This window comes from Rhinolophus sinicus, chromosome 14, assembly GCF_057876585.1.
Source record: "Rhinolophus sinicus isolate RSI-liver-muscle chromosome 14, RSI-T2T, whole genome shotgun sequence".
Lineage (NCBI taxonomy): Eukaryota > Metazoa > Chordata > Mammalia > Chiroptera > Rhinolophidae > Rhinolophus > Rhinolophus sinicus.
Genome location: NC_142514.1, coordinates 111,447,502 through 111,464,176, shown reverse-complemented (window position 1 = coordinate 111,464,176; position 16,675 = coordinate 111,447,502). Strand labels below are relative to the sequence as shown.

At 36.2% G+C, this 16,675-nt stretch overlaps 1 protein-coding gene across 2 annotated transcripts in view; it reads left to right on the top strand.

Moving 5' to 3' along the window:
- Positions 1 to 16,675, top strand: part of DDX10 (DEAD-box helicase 10) — a 292,846-nt gene that overhangs the window by 37,690 nt on the left and 238,481 nt on the right. For both annotated transcript variants that reach the window (XM_019714905.3, XM_019714904.3), the window contains exons 8-9: positions 1,811 to 1,973; positions 4,424 to 4,508. In XM_019714905.3, the coding sequence (XP_019570464.3) occupies positions 1,811 to 1,973; positions 4,424 to 4,508 (248 nt within the window). The remainder of the gene's footprint in view (positions 1 to 1,810; positions 1,974 to 4,423; positions 4,509 to 16,675) is intronic.

The window sequence follows — 16,675 nt, the reverse complement described above, 5'->3', positions numbered from 1 at the left end:
CTTCCTTAGCTCAATAAATGGCTGAATTCTTAATTGTTGTCTGTCTTCATCCCATATTCAGCCTATTGATGACTCATTAGCTCTACTACATCTCATGACCCCTCATGCTACACTTGACTCTGAACCATGCTTAACTTTCTCTTACTCCTGATTGGTCTCTCCATTCCTTTACTTTCTTTCCTGTAGTTATTCCACATTATAGCGAGAATGCTCTTTGGAAAGTGGAAACTGGAATATGTCACTGCCTTTCTGAAAACCCTCCAATAACTTTCTGTAAATTTAGACTTAAAGTTAAATTTGTTCCTTAGAACCTGCATGGCTTTATTCTACATACGTCGTTCCCCTTGCCAGTTTTTTCAAGAGCAGGAATTCAAGGTCAGTCTTGATTTAAGAGATGCAGATTGTGGAGAGTTTTCATGGACCCAATTTATACTTCCTCAATTTCTGTGTGTACTTTTCTGAGATTGGTTTGCCTGACAGTGCACCTGTGGTTGGCTGGTTCTCCTTTCCTATCTCCCCTTTTCATGCTAGTCCTTTTAAAAACTTAACAAAAGAAAGTCACATATCTGTCTATCCTTAATCTTATTGGTGCATTGTCTCAGGATTAGAGAACCTTTCTGGCAACAAAATTTGAAAGGAGACTTAATGGAGTTATTAGCTGATAGATTATTTTTTGAATTATTATTTTATAGGGGTTCAAAGAATTAAGATTCCTTTAGTCCATTTCCTGTATTTTTGTGGAGAAATTTTCTTAATACCTATGTTAGAAAGAGAAAATAGGAATAAAATGATGCTGTGCTCTGCCTCATTATAGCAATCAGTAGTAGCATTTATAAATACGTAAACTAAAGATGAATAAAACTAAAATAACAGTTGTCTCTGTTTAGCCCCATATATTAGGAGATGTAATAAAATCCACTATTCTATAACTTCCAACATTTTACAATAAAGTTATTTTTTATGTCTAACAGTTTTTTTTTAATCAAATTATAGTATTTCTTCTTTTGGTCAGTTCTATACTAATAACAATTGTAGTAACAGTTCAGTCCGAGAAGAAAATTTTTAATGCTGCGTTATGGCCCAGGAAATTTAAAAGTGTTAAAACTGATACACATAATTTTGTTGTAGAAAATCATGAATTTTGATAAAGTAATCAAAAGACTTTTAAGCATAAAACTGTGAAGATAAAATTCTGTGGGGTCAGGAAATGAGTTCAAGGAGGAAAATAAATGATATAAAATTTCTGTCTGTTAAAGAGGAGTTTCTTCGTATGTTGTTTTTAATTTTTTTAAAAAGACAATCATTTTAGAGCAATTTAGGTTTGCAGCAAAATTGAGGAGCCCTCTCTAACACAGTACATATTTTGACATTTTTAGATTTTAAAAATAAATGTTTTGTTTTGAGATGTTTGAATTATTTGATGGTGAATTGCTATTCTAAATAGCAAATTACTCTATTTTGAATTTGTTGGATACATTTATAAGAAGCTTTAAGTATTTATTTTAAAATATCAATATTTATAATAGACCAGAAATTACATTCTTTGCAGCCAGTTAAATTTGGAAAATGTCAGATTATTAACTTAAAAATACAAGGGGAGCACATTTTTGTTTTCAAAATTCTTTTTGGAAATAATGTGAGCAAAAAATGCTTTAACACCGTACTCTAGACTACATTTTCCTTTCTCTGCCCGATATATCTTTAATTGGTGAAGCTTGTTCTCCTTCATATATTTATGCTGTTCATCTTGTAAGCTTACTTCGCTGTTCCTATCCAGAAGTACTAAACTCATCTTTCTGGTAATGCCTAGGTTCAGTATCTGTACCGAGTGTTCTGTCGGCTACGTCCTGGGATTTCTATCCTTGCCCTGCATGGTCGACAGCAGCAGATGAGAAGAATGGAAGTCTATAATGAATTTGTCCACAAGAGAGCTGCAGTACTCTTTGCTACTGATATTGCAGCAAGGGGGCTGGGTAAGAAAATTTATGAGAAAATATTCTGTGATCATGGGAAATAGAATTTTCTTATAAATGGGTGGATTTTGGGAATTCAAGTAGTTTGACTCAAATAAGTGGGCCTTCTTTTCTTGTAAGAGAGAAGTAAATTGATAACTGAGGTGGTTAACATTATAGTTACTTCAGTAAAAATTTGTGTAATATTTTCATCTTTTGTGCTCTTTTTGTTTCATACTAATAATTACATCACAGAATCCTGAGGAGCCTATAAAATCAAAGGAGGATTAAAGGTTTAAAGATATGAAAAAAAGTCCTGTTTCTTTGAAAATTGGAAACTTGATAAATATTGCAACTTATTTAACAAGAAAAATTGGTGAAGTCCGTCTTTTCACCAAACATTCTAGTTTTTATTTTAAAATCTTATTTAATGTGATTTTAAATTTTCAAAAAGCCACTGTGATAATATACAACTGGGGGTTGAATGAGGTATGGAAGTAATTATAAGAAAATTAGAGATAAGAATAAACGAGACAAAAGTAATAATTTGAATTCTTCAGTTTCTTTTACTATGCTAATTATTATGGCAAATTTTAAACATACATAAAGAGAATAAGTGTGTAATGTACCCTCATATACTACCCAACTTCAGGAACTATTCTTTTTCATGATTCCCTTTTCCTCCTGTTTCTTTGTCCCTCTGGGAATGTTTTAAAGCATATCTAAAGACATCATATCAGTTCATTCTCATGTAACTGGAGGCAGTAGCCAAGTATGCATGTTGTTAAAGCTCTCTAGGCTATACTGTTACAGTAGGATTTTTGGTAAAATCAACATTTTTTATTTACATTGTTTTGACTATGTAATTGTTTGCTGAGGGAAGTAGTGTACTAAGAGTATCTCCTTTCTTATGCTATCTTTTGTGTTTTTCTTTGAATTAATAATTAAAATTTGCTTAGTTTTGTGTTTCCCAGTTTTAATTTTTCTCAGATGCTCCATCAGTTGTCACACGCTTAGTTGTCTAACAGTTCAAACACCGTATGTTTCTTTTCCTCTTGAGACCTGCTCTTCTGGGAGTCTTCTGTCTCCAGCTCTAGTCTAGACTGGTTGCTCCATAAGCCTGATGCACATTTGTCATCCTGGGACTTCTCTTTCCAGATCTAGCTTTCCTTTCCCTTCCCCTTCGCCCCTCCCCCCCTTTCTTTTACTCCCCTCCCCCCTTTATATGTTTTATTTCATGCATTTAAAAATATTCTGAGAAACGCTTTCTAGGCTTTAGCTAAGGCACAAAAATGTTAAGAACCTCTGTTCTGGTTTATTTAAAAATAATTATGTGAATGCATTTTTGGGTGTTTAAAAGTTTACATAAATAATATACATACTGGTTGATGACTTGCTTTTGAAGTCTTTTCATATTGATGTGTAAAAACCCAGTGTATTTTGAGAGTATATCATATTTTTAATTTACTTATCAATTGCTGGAATAACGGACATTTACATCTCAGTCTTTTTATTCCAAAAATGTGCAGCAAGTATTCTGAAGTTCTGTTCTTATGTCCAATAATTTCTTTAGAACATATCAGTATCTTTTTTAAACTTTATTTGATTCTTAATTTTTTCTCAATTATTTTATTTTTTAATAAATAGCACTTGCATATGGGTAAAGATGAGTTATAAGACAAAGCAGTCCCTATACTACCCCTCTTCACTCTCTAGAAGCAGCTACTTAAATCGGCTATTTCTTCTTTTGGTATTTAATTTTGTATTTCTAAGTAATAATCTTATACTGCCGTTTCTTAATTTATCAAGTTTAGTAGTAATTATCCACAGATTTCCTTTTGTTACCTCTCTATCCTGCTACTCCCACTTATTTTTTATTAAGTGCTCAGCCCTTTTCTTTATTATAGAAAGCGATCGGAAATCCTCACAGCAAAATTCATAAATGACTAAGGGTAGTTCTCTTAAGTAGTTGAGAACAGGATCTCTGGGAATGAATGGAAACTTCTGTAGCCAGAAATATATATGGAGTAATTATTGCCAGGAAATTTGGAGAGCAACTTAATTAATTCGAATGGAGATGGGACTAGCAGGAAAAGTAAGCCTTCATTTAAATTTAGAAACCAGTTTTATAGTTCACTAGGAGCCCATGAGAAGTGGTTCTTTTAGGTTATTAAATATCAGAGTATTTCATTATTTGTGTGACACAAAGCGACTGTTTTGTCTCTCCTGTGTCAGATATGAAATAATCTTCATATTCAAGCACTGTCATTAATTTTCATTCACTTTGTCAAAGAAATGTTTATTATTTTTTGTTTCATGCAGTTAATTTTATTTTTAATAGAGTTCACAGAAAATACCTATCAGTTTTTCTGTGATACTGAAAGTCCTGGCAAGCAATATTGTAAAATAAAAATAGGGCAGCCAGGCAGATTTTGAAACTGATTTCTTAATTTGACATTCCTTCTGTGCAGATTTCCCGGCTGTGAATTGGGTTCTTCAATTTGATTGTCCAGAGGATGCCAACACATACATTCACAGAGCAGGTAGAACTGCCAGGTAGGTGTGCTGGCCCATTTCTTTGCTTTTGGTGCTTTCTTAACAACAACAACAACTCCCCCAAAAACCATGCTTCTTGAACTGCAGACAAAGAATGGAGGAATTCAGGTAAGTGGGTACTGGTTTGGCATTGTGGTGTAGGTTGATAGCAGCTGGTCGGCTATCGTAAGTCATTATGGCCAACACTTGATGATTACTGCTGAGAAAAATCCATGAAAACCTTATTTTAGTTTTTTTTGTTCTGTCTTCCCTTACTAAACTTTTTACCAGAACTGCTCACTAAACATCATCTCACTGAATCCTGATCACCTCTCACTGAAGTATAGGACTTACTCAGTCTCCATTTTCAGATGAGGAAACTGAGCAGTTAAACAATTTGTTCAAAGACCCGTAGAGCCAGGGTTTGAATCTAGGCAGTCTGACAACTCTAGTCTAGATGTGTACTCTTACTTTCTGTGGTCTAGGCTCTAAGAGGCAATGTGGGTTTGAGTCATAGATTTCTCTCTCTTCCTTTATTTTCTAGTTTGGAAATGAGAGGCATTGCTGGAGGCTACTCCCAAATGCTCCCTTTTCGTTATATGTCCTCACTAAAAGAGCACCTCCTCCCCCCACCCAATATATGCTAACAAGCGGTGGGGAAACTATCCGGAAAGGAATATAGCAAAGTCCTGATCATTTGGGAGTAAAGGTATCTGAATAATGTAAAGGATAACACTGTGTCATTCCTGTTGAGGTTGCAGTGAAGTTGGAACATGTATGCTGCTATTAGAATTCCAAGTGGTTAGTTTAGCATCTTTCTGGATAGTATTTTGTGATACTTACCAACAGTTCTTAGAGTTCTTCCTTTTGCCTCAGTAACTGTTCCATGTCTAGAAATTGATCTTAAGAAGGTAGATAGAAAAAGTTGCAGGTTAAGAATTGGAAACAGCCTAAATAATAATCACAATGGGATTATGATTAATTATGATTAGCCAGAGATGGGCTATTTCTTTGGATTTCCATTTTGTTTCATTTTCTCATCAAAACTGGATGGATGTCAAAGTATGGATGTCAAAGAGCCATTGATGCTTAATGATGGAAGAGACATTAACTGGGCCAACAGCTACTTCAGATTTTTAGGCCACCAACTTTTGTTTAATGATTTCCCAGGGACAGCAAGATCTTTAGACCCAAGATTTAAATCCTTATCCAAGCAAAGACTCATCTCCAGTATCTTCAGTAGGTTTGCTCTCCATTTGTCCTTTATCTTGTTCAGCAAATGGCCCAAGTGTCCTCTATTCTTTGCTTATCTATGAAGTCCTTTTGACGTTTAGTTCTTTTAAATTTCTGTGTTCACAGTTGTCAGGTGGCTTTAAAGAAAATATTTTTGTGTTTGGCGAATTTGTTGTTTCAACTGAAGTGGTTTTTCATGTCCTTCTACAGCCTATGAAGTAGAACTCTTTCTTCCTACTTGTTTTCTAATTTTCACAAAATGTTTGAATGTTTAAACATTTTTCAGTTGATTCAATTTTACCCCATGGGCCGTTAAACATGGCTATAATTAAAATGTACTTACTTTAATTAAATGCTTTTCTTTTGATCAGCATGAAGGAAGAGAATAGAATAGTACAATAGTGAAAGATAAAACTTTAAAAATAGGATTTATGTACTAGAAGTTTCAAAAGTAAGTCTTTATTGCATTTATATAATTTGAACAGGAGTAGAGTTAGAACTGGGTTCTATGTATGTCTGTGCATTCAGAAAAACTTGCCTATAGAATGGTAACATTTTGATTTTTAATGGGATCTAAGTAAATGAGACCTACCGTAGGTAGAATAGCAGCCTTATTTTCCATTTTATGAGAAGGTGCATGGTACATTGGTGGGCTTTGATGTGTTTCATACACGTTCAGATTATCTTTCGTATATGAGCTATTCAGTAGTTTTTAATAGTGTTTGCTGAAATGATTGTATGTTGTTTAATTCTCCTCAGTAAATGTGTAGTATATATGAACTTATACATGTACCCATGCACGCACTTCCATTTTGTGGTCCTGTAAGACCTCTAGGCAGATCGGGCTGGATCTGGTCTCTCATTAGCATATTGGACCAGGGGCATACAGGCTTTTAGTTGTGCCACTGGTGTTGACATGCATAGGGCAAACTGATTCCTTTATAGAATACATTTAGCAGTATTTAAAACTTTTTCTTCCTGTGTGAAGATTATTGGACATCCCAGTGCTTCAGGAAAAAGTTCATGAAGGGGAAATATTTCAGGGTTCTTGGTTCCTGGAGAAGTTGTTAAAATGTTATGTGGTTGAACGTGCCATGGTGCACATGAAATTGGTCTTAAGGGCTGTGGAGATGAGGGGATGTAGAACCACGTCATGATCGTTTTAAGAGAGAAAATACTCATTTGAAAAACTATTGTAATGCAGTTTCTAATGTGGTCATTAATTTTTAAAGTACAAGCCTGTTTGACACTATTTTAGATGTGTAGTCTGTGGAAAGTTTTAGGATATGTAATGCTTGTTTTTTCTTCAACAGTTTCATAAAAAATGACTAAATTGCAGTTTAAAAGTTGCCATTAATGGGTTTAGAGATAGAGTTTCGTGGGCTATGAGCCTGGAAATCGAATTGAATAAAGACTAAATTAAAATTTGAAACTAATTAAAATCCTTTGCATATGCTGTGATCAAAGCCAGATTGCCACATAGTGTTTGCTTTGGGAATTGAACTATATGAATACACAGAAATGAATTCAGTGCTTTGTGGCAAGATAGCTGAGGTTTGGGGAATCTGGTGTTTTGATTGTTTTCTTTTCCATCTTTTAGCTAAGTGAAAATAAGGGGAGATTTGGGTACTTATTTCCTTGAAGTACTTATTCTATTTTAATTTATTCACCTGTCTAAAATTCTTTTGATCTTTAGCAACTGAGAAAAATTCCGTTTTCCTTAATCATCCACAGCTTTTCTAACAGAATGATCTCCTTTAGAGATAAGTGAGGTAAGGGATCCAAACCTAGTTTATAAAGCTATGTCCTGTGATAATTCTCCCATTTAAAAGTGATTGTCTTTAGGGCTTGCAGTTTTTGGTACACACAATATCAAGCTCTTTCACTTATAAAAATGCCCACTTGAAAATAAATATTTGGGAATGGAAAGGAGATGTACATCAGATATTCCTAATTTTTTAAATGCTTTTATTTGGAGAGTGGGGGTTTGTGGGTAGAAGGTGTGACTTTTTTTTTTTTTTTAATTTATTGGGGTGACAATTGTTAGTAAAATTACATAGATTTCAGGCGAAACAGAAACTCATAGACACAGACAATAGTTTAGTGGTTACCAGAGGGTAAGGGGGTGGGGGGTGGGAGAAGAGGGTCAGGGGGATCAAATATATGGTGATGGAAGGAGAACTGACTCTGGGTGGTGAACACACAATGGGATTTATAGATGATGTAATACAGAAAGGTGTGACTTTATATAACTGTTTATAAACAATTGGGAGTTGATATATAAAATATGGGAGTGTCTGCATGTATAAAATATAACTTGTCTGTCTTTCAGAGTAGTGGTAAAATCTAGCAATATTCCAGCTTAGTCTTAGTTACCTGGCTATATTTTGTGGATTTCAGATTTTGTTTGGGAGTGATTGAGGTAGCAAAATGTAACTCCACTAGGGGACAGCAGAGGACAATTCTTTGCTTGCATGCTCACTGGCAGCAGTTTAGATACAATAGCAAATATGAAGATGGAAAGTAGTTGAAATTTCTAATGTGATAACTTGTCAAGAGTTCATGGTTGGTTTGTGGAAAATACTGGTACTTTATGGAATAAGTAATGAAGATAACTTTTTAAATGTCGTTAATTGGTTTGTAAATTGAAATAATAAAAGTGAAAAGATAATTTCCATGAGCACTGATTTACTGACACTTATGATGTGTATCTTAGGTTAAACATAGGAACAATTTTTGCTAATGAAAATTCTTACTTTCCTCATTCCTTTAGCTTAGATTTACGGAGATTCTATCTTTGGTCCACTCTTGTATAGAGGCTGCTGTTTCCTCACATGGTCTTCTGCCTTTGTGTGTTGGTATCTAGAATTTAAAGCTTTAAAAAAAGGGCAAAATCAGTCCTTTATTTTGCATCTAGAAGCATTGAGGAGCAGGGGTAGAGTATGACCAGTCTAGCTATCGAGTTAGGTGGGCAAGGGGGGTGATGTTACTTAGGAGTGTCTTATTTCCCAAGCACTCACCCATGCTCTCCTGCTGTCTTTTCTCACCATAACAGGCAGAGTGATCATTTTAAAACATAAGTCAGATGATGTCACTCCTTTGATGACTTCCCATTTCACTCAGAGTAAAAGCCAATGATTCACTGGGCTGATAGTATTTAACCCTCCTCCAACCCTATTTCCTATTAATTCTCTACTTGTTTCCTATGCTCCATAGTGGTCTTGCTGTTTCTCCTCCATGCCAGGCATGTTTTTGTTTCAGGGCCCTTATATTTTCTTTCTTCTGGAGTGCTTTTGCCTTAAGTATCCACATGACTGTCTTACCCTGCTCCAACCACTCCTCTTCACCTTGCTCTTATTTTCTTTTTATCATAGCACTTAACACCTTTTAATATACTAGAGCATTTACTTATTATGTTTATTATTTGTTTGTCTTTGTCTTTACTAGAGTGTCAGCTTCATAAGGCAAGGGAGTTTATCTACTTAATTGCTGTACCCTGAGGCTTAGAACAGAGCCTGGCACCAAATAGACACTTGAGATAACACAATTAGTGTCTCAAATCAGACTCATGAATTAGAGATCTTACCTAATATACTGATTAGCTATTTCAGTGTAACAAATTATCCCAAACTTAGTGGTTTAAATCAAGAACTATATATTATCTCACAGTTTCTGTGGGTCAGGAATCCAGGTGTGGCTCATCTGGGTCTTCTGGCTATTGGCTAATGTGTTCTTAATCTGTTAAAACTTAGTTTAATCTTTGTATGTGTGTGCTGCAGTCAAGGTGTCATATAGCACTTTAGGTTTCAATGGGGGTTGGGGGACTGGGGTCTGGGGTGAGGTGAGGGGTTGATCCTTTTCTAAGCTCACTCACATGCTTGTTGCCAGAATTAATTTCCTCACTGGCTCTTGGTCAGATGTGCCTCTCATTTCCTCTCTACATGGTCGTCCTCTTCATAGGGCTTCTCACAACATGGCAGCTGGCCTCATCAGAAAGAACTAATGAGCGGGGACGGAGGAGGGGGAGGGAGAGTAAGATGGAAGCCACAATGTCTTTTATGACCTAGACTGGGAAGTCACTGCAAATAGCACAATTCACTGTATGTGTGGAGGACTGCAAGGCTGTGAATACCAGGAGGGATAGAGTATTGAGAGCCATTTTAGAAGATGCCTGCCACACTTAATATCAAACTTCAGTAATATCAAAGAGAAAGGTAATCGCGAGGTATACAAGGTCTGACAATTAAGTTCGTGAACTCATCCTAGAAAAAGTGCTACGTACCTCATTGCTGAATATCACTATGGTCACCTTTGAAGTACTCCCCTTGGGAAGCTGTGCACCCATGCCAGCACCTAGTCCACCCTTCAAAGCAATTGCGGAACTCCTTTCCTGGAATGGCCATGAGAGCTGTCATCGTATTACCCTTGATGTCCTGAATGTCATCAAAATGTCTCCCTTTCAATATTTCCTTTATCTTTAGGTAAAGAAAGAAGTCATTGGGGGCCAGATCAGATGCGTAGGGAGGGTGTTCCAATAATTTGTTTACTGGTTAAAAACTTCCTCACAGACAGTGCTGTGTGAGTTGGTGCATTGTGATGCAAGAGCCAAGAATTGTTGGTGAAAAGTTCAGGTCATTTTCATCTATCTTTTTCACGCAGCCTTTTCAGCACTTCCAAATAGTAAACTTGGTGTTTGTCCAGTTAGTACAAATTCATAATGAATAATCCCTCTGATATAAAAAAGAAGGTTAGCAACATTGTTCCCACAAAGTTGCCAACTTAATTGTCTGACCTCCAATGTGAGGAAGGAAGAGGCATGGGACTTTCAGTATGGCTCCACAGGTCCATTCTTGTACAGCAGGATGTGCTCTGGCCTCAGCCTCTAAGCGATATGCGTGGCTTATCACTATAGGAAGGGGCTGTTGGTATACTCAGTTACAAGGCTGACTGCAGAAACCTACCCCTTGAATCCATGGACTGTAAACAACCTGCTCTATTCTATTAATAGCATCTCACAGATGAAGACTCACATGCTAGCAAATTTACCATGTTTGTTCCCCAGGAGGCCTGTCAGCCTGTCACTAGTATGTTTACGAGGAGATTTGACTGTATGGCTTTTAAAAAATTTTTTAAGCCTGGGAGATTTCTTCTTTCTCCTGCATTCACACAGGGAATGACTAGACAGTAGCTTAGCCGCTTCCTAACACTGAATAAAAATCTGAGTGAATAAGTGAATGAACTCATTTACTCTTTATAATAGCCTTATGGAAAGAGGTCTTCTTTGGGAAATCTTTCTCAGAGATTGCGAGGTAAAATGTGTCCAAGCTCACTTAGGAAGTACCAGGGTTGGGATTTATATTTGCGTCTTTGACTCTGCAACTCATATTCTTGCCAGTGTGTCCAAAATAGCTGTTTTTATTTAATGAAGTTTAGTGGCTGCTCCCGCCGTGCAGGGCTTCTAGAATACAAGAAAGCCAGGTACTTGGAGCAAGAAGGTAATTAACTTTAGTTTGCTGCCATTTGTGGTCATGCACTAAAATATATTATTTTTCCCTTCTCTATTTGGACTATGAGGGACACATACCCAATAGTTGATCAAACACTATCCTTAAAAATCATAGTTAGGTTTGGATTTGGCTCTGTCATCTGATGGCTGTGTACCCTTACATCAGGTCTTAACCCCTTAAGCCTCAGTTTCTCCTGTAAAATGGGGTTAATCATTGCTAACTCAGTTTCCTGAAAGTATAATTTTAGGTGGTATCAATACTGCTTTTATATGGATTTTCTTTTTGTTCTAAATCTATCAAAACATCGTCTTTAAAAAAAATTTTGGGGGACAGTTGATAGAGGTTAATGATTTCTACCCTTGCCCTGTGAACTCATAAATCCTTATTCTTTATCAGTTCGCTGGAAGCTTTCCATGCAGTGCATGTTAGCTGGCTTGGTTTCTTTCTAGTTACTTTGTAGTGAACTTCATTTGTCAAACTATTGAACCTATTGTGGTGTACTTGTTCATGTTTCCAAGATTTTAGATTGCAGGTGATTTTATTTTTCCCAGAGTATTTCCCCATCTTTTTCTTTTTTAAATCTAGTGTAGAGAGTCTAGATACTCTGCGTCAGAGATACCCTTTCTCCTGTAATAAGCTTTCCTTTGTACCACGTTGTGCAGGAGGAGCAGAACAGCTGGACTCTGATTCCTATGGCTGTCTGTCTGCATCTGTGGCCGACTGCACTGTTCTCCCACGGTGGCAGGAATGGGACTGGTTGCCACAGGTGAGGCTGAGGCATAGGGAGAACAGGAGGAGCTATAGGGACAGGAAGAGGGAAGGGCTGTGGAATAGCAGCATGTGACCAGCAGTTGTCTCCATTTCTCTACCTCTTGATCATGTTTGTATTGTGAACAATGATTAGTACAGGTCACAGGTATAGAATTTTAGGTCCTGAAGGGATCTAGAGCATTTCATTCAAATTGTATAACTTATAAATATAAAAATGTGATATGTATAATGATAAAGTGACTCATTATTTAAAATTATCACGCTAATGAATAGTACAACTGGGACTTGAAATAAGTTCTTTTGACTCCAAATTCAGTGTTTTATCTACTATGCAACTTCTAGTGGTTTGTTTCCATTTGTTCACTCTCCAGATATTTGGTGACCAGCTTTTAGGTATAAATAATGTATATGTTAGATATGAAAGATGCATTCATACATGTCCTGAAAGGTAATGGTCAAGATAAAGAAATATCTACCAATACACTAATATTGGTAGTACTGGGGTGTGTATTAACGAAGTAAGGGTGATGTAAAGTATGTAGATTTTTTAAAGCATATAAAGTTTTTTACTTGTTTTTGTTAAGTAACTTGTGTTTCATTATAAAAGTAGTGCTCATTCACTATACTAATTCCAGACAATGGCAAAACAATTAAATGCCCAAATCCCATCACCTAAAATTTTTTTCCTGTATGTCTGTGTATGTAAAAAAAAGTACAAAAATGGAATTATTCTAAATATTTTTTTTTTATGACCCGATTTGTAACCTGGATAACCAGGCTGGGAGACCTGAGGGTGGCTAGGCAATTGTGAACAGTACCAGATCGTGCTACAGTAATAGAGTATGAATGAGCAAAGTTTAAGGGATGCTAAAAGACTTAACTAGAATTGGAATTGTGCCTGGGAATCTGAATTGGAGTAGTTGAAGATTAATAGTTCTTGGGTAGAAGACACGCTATTGGCAGAACGGCAAGGCTTTTTTTCCCTTCCTCTGGCCGTAGTTTGTTTTTAGGTAATTTCAGTGGAATAATTACCACTGGGAACCAAAAGCCAAAGGTCTAGATCTCTTATTTTAGCTAGAAGTACTAGTGAGCTCTAGGATGTAGAGGTAAGTTTCCTGATAGCAGACAATTGTAATCCATTGAGGACACTTCTTTGTGAAGGGAATCCTGGAATAGTTGAAGGAAGCAACGAATTGAAAGTTAAAAGTCTGATATGTAGTGGTCAGTATCCCTTCACCCCCAACTCCTTGGTCTTTGAGGAACGTTCTTTTATTTTTTTTAAAGATTTTTATTAAAATATAGCTAAGATACAATATTATATTGGTTTTAAGTATACCCCATAATTATTCATCATTTATATACCTAAAGAAGTGATCACCATTATAAGTCCAACAACTATCTAACATCGTTTCACGCTATCACAATATTATTGACTATATTCCCCATGCTGTACATTATATCCACATAACTTATTTGTTTTATACCTGGAAATTTGAACCTCTTTTTTTTTCCCTCCACCTTTAAAAAATTTTTTTCAGTTACAGTTCACGTTCAATATTTTATATTGCTTTCAGGTGTACAGCATAGTGATTAGACATTTACATAATTTATGAAGTGATCCCCCTGACTAATCTAGTACCTACCTGGCATTATATGTAGTTATTACCATATTACTGACTATATTCCCTATGCTTTACTTTACATTCTCATGACTTTCACATCTACTAATTTGTACTTCTTAATCCCTTCACCTTTTTCATGCCACCTCCTAACCCCCTCCCATATGGCAACCAACAAACTTGTTCCCTGCATCCATGAGTCTGTTTCTGTTTTTTTGTTTTGTTTACTTTGTTCTTTAGATTCCACATGTAAGTGAGATTATATGGTATTTGTCTTTCTCTGACTTATTTCACTTAGCGTAATACCTTCCAGGTCCACCCATTGGGTGGTGCAAGTGGTAAGATTTCATTCTTTTTTATGACAGAGTAATATTCTATTGTATATATGAACCACATCACATTTTTTTTAAACTTTTATTTATTTCAGTATGTTTTTCCAGGACCCATCAGCTCCAAGTCAAGTAGTTGTTTCAATCTAGTTGTGGAGGTTGCAGATTACAGTGGCCCATGTGGGGATCAAACCTGCAACCTTGTTTTTAAGAGCACCCTGTTCTAACCAACTAACCGGCTGTCCCCCCACATCACATCTTTATCCAGTCGTCTATTGATGGGCACTTAGGTTGCTTCCATATCTTGACCGTGGTAAATAACGCTGCAGTGAGCATAGGGGTGCATATATCTTTTTGAATTATTCTTTTGGATTTCATCAGATAAATACCTAGAAGTGGAATTGCTGGGTCATAAGGTAATTCTGTTTTTAATTTCTTTGAGGAACCTTTATACTGTTTTCCATAGTGGCTATATCAATTTGCAACACCACTGACAGTGCACGAGGGTTCCCTTTTCTCCACATCCTCACCAACACTTTTTTGTTGATTTAATGATGATGGCCATTCTGACAGGTGTGAGGTGCAGTCTCATTGTGATTTTCATTTGCATTTCTTTGCAAGTGATTCGTGCTATTGAGCATCTTTTCATAAATCTATTGGCTATGTGGTGTTTAGTTTTGTGAGTTCTTTATAAATTTTGGATATTAACTCCTTATTAGATATATCATTGGCAAATATCTTCTTCCATTCAGTAAGTTGTCTTTCTGTTTTGTCGATGGATTCCTTTGCTGTGCAAAAACTTTTTAGTTTGATGTAATCCCATTTGTTCTTTTTTCTTTTGTTTCTTTTGCCTGAGGCAACATACCAGAAAAAAATATTACTAAGAGCAACGTCAGAGAGTTGGTGCCTGTGTTTTCTTGTAGGAGATTCATGGTTTTGGGCCTTACATTTAAGTCCTTAATCTCTTTTGAGTTTATTCATGTAAATGGTGTAAGAAAGTGGTCTAGTTTCTTTTTTTTTTTGCATGTATCTGTCCAGTTTTCCCAATACCTTTAATTGAATAGACTGTGTTTATCCCATTCTATATTTTTGTCTCCTTTGTCATAGATTAATTGACCATTTGGCGTGGGTTTATTTTTGGGCTCTCTGTTTTGTTCCATTGATCTGTGTATCTGTTTTTATGCCAGTACCATGCTGTTTTGATTATTGTAGCCTTGTAGTGTAATTTGATAACAGGTGTGCTACCTCCAACTTTGTTTTTCTTTCTCAAGATTACTGTGGGTATTCAGGGTCTTTTATGGTTCCATATAAATTTTAGGACTGTTTGTTCTAGTTTTGTGAAAAATGTGATTGGGGTTTTGATAGAGATTGTGTTGAATCTGTACATTGCTTTGTGTAGCATTTTAACTATGTTAATTCTTCCTATCCATGAGCATGGTATATGCTTTCATTTATTTGTATCTTCTTCAATTTCTTTCTTCAGTGATTTATAATTTTATAAGTACACGTCTTGTACCTCTGGTTAAATTTATTCCTACGTATTTTATTTTTTTTGATGCAATTGGAAATGGGATTGTCTTCTTAATTTCTGTTTCTGATAGTTATTGGTATATAGAAAAGTAATTGATTTCTGAATATTAATTTTGTATCCTCTTACTTTACTGAATTCATTTATCAGTTCTAATAGTTTTTGGGTGGAATCTTTGGGGTTCTCTGTATACAGTATCATGTCTTCTGCAAATAATGACACTTTTCATTTCCAATTTGAATGCCTTTTCTTTCTTTCTTTTTTTTTCTTTTGTCTGATTGCTGTGACTAGGACTTCCAATAATGTGTTGAATAAAAGCAGTAAAAGTGGACATCCTTGTCTTGTTTCTGATCTTAAGAAAAATACTTTTAGGGCTGGCCTGGTGGCTCAGGCGGTTGGAGCTCCGTGCTCCTAACACCGAAGGCTGCCGGGTCAATTGCCACATGGGCCAGTGGGCTCTCAACCACAGGTTGCTGGTTCAACTCCTCGACTCCCACAAGGGATGGTGGGCTCTGCCCCCTGCAACTAAGATTGAACATGGCACCTTGAGCTGAGCTGCTGCTGAGCTTCCGGATGGCTCAGTCGGTAGAAGCGCGTCTTCTCAACCACAAGGTTGCCGGTTAGACTCCCGCAAGGGATGGTGGGCTGTGCCCCCTACAACTAACAACGGCAACTGGACCTGGAGCTGAACTGTGTCCTCCACAACTACGATTGAAAGGATAACAGTTTGACTTGGAAAAAAGCCTGGAAGTACACACTGTTCCTCAATAAAGTCCTGTTCCCCTTCCCCAATTAAAAAAAAAAAATTCTTAAAAAAAATACATTTAGCTTTTTCACCATTGTGTATGATGTTAGCTGTGGGTTTGTCATATATGGCATTTATTATGTTGAGGTATGTCCTCTGTTTCTCCACTTTGCTGAGAGTTTTTATCATAAATGGATGCTGGATTTTGTCAAACGCTCTATCTGCATCTGTTGATGTGAGCATATGATTTTTGTTTTTCCATTTTGCTTATGTGGTGTATCACATTGATTTGCAGATATTGAACACTCTTGCATCCCAGGAAAAAAATTTCACTTGAACATGGTGTATGAGCCTTATAATGTGTTCCTGAATTCAGTTTGCTGATATTTTGTTGAGGATTTTTGCAGCTATATTCATCAGGAATATTGGTGTATAATTTTCTTTTTTTGTAATATT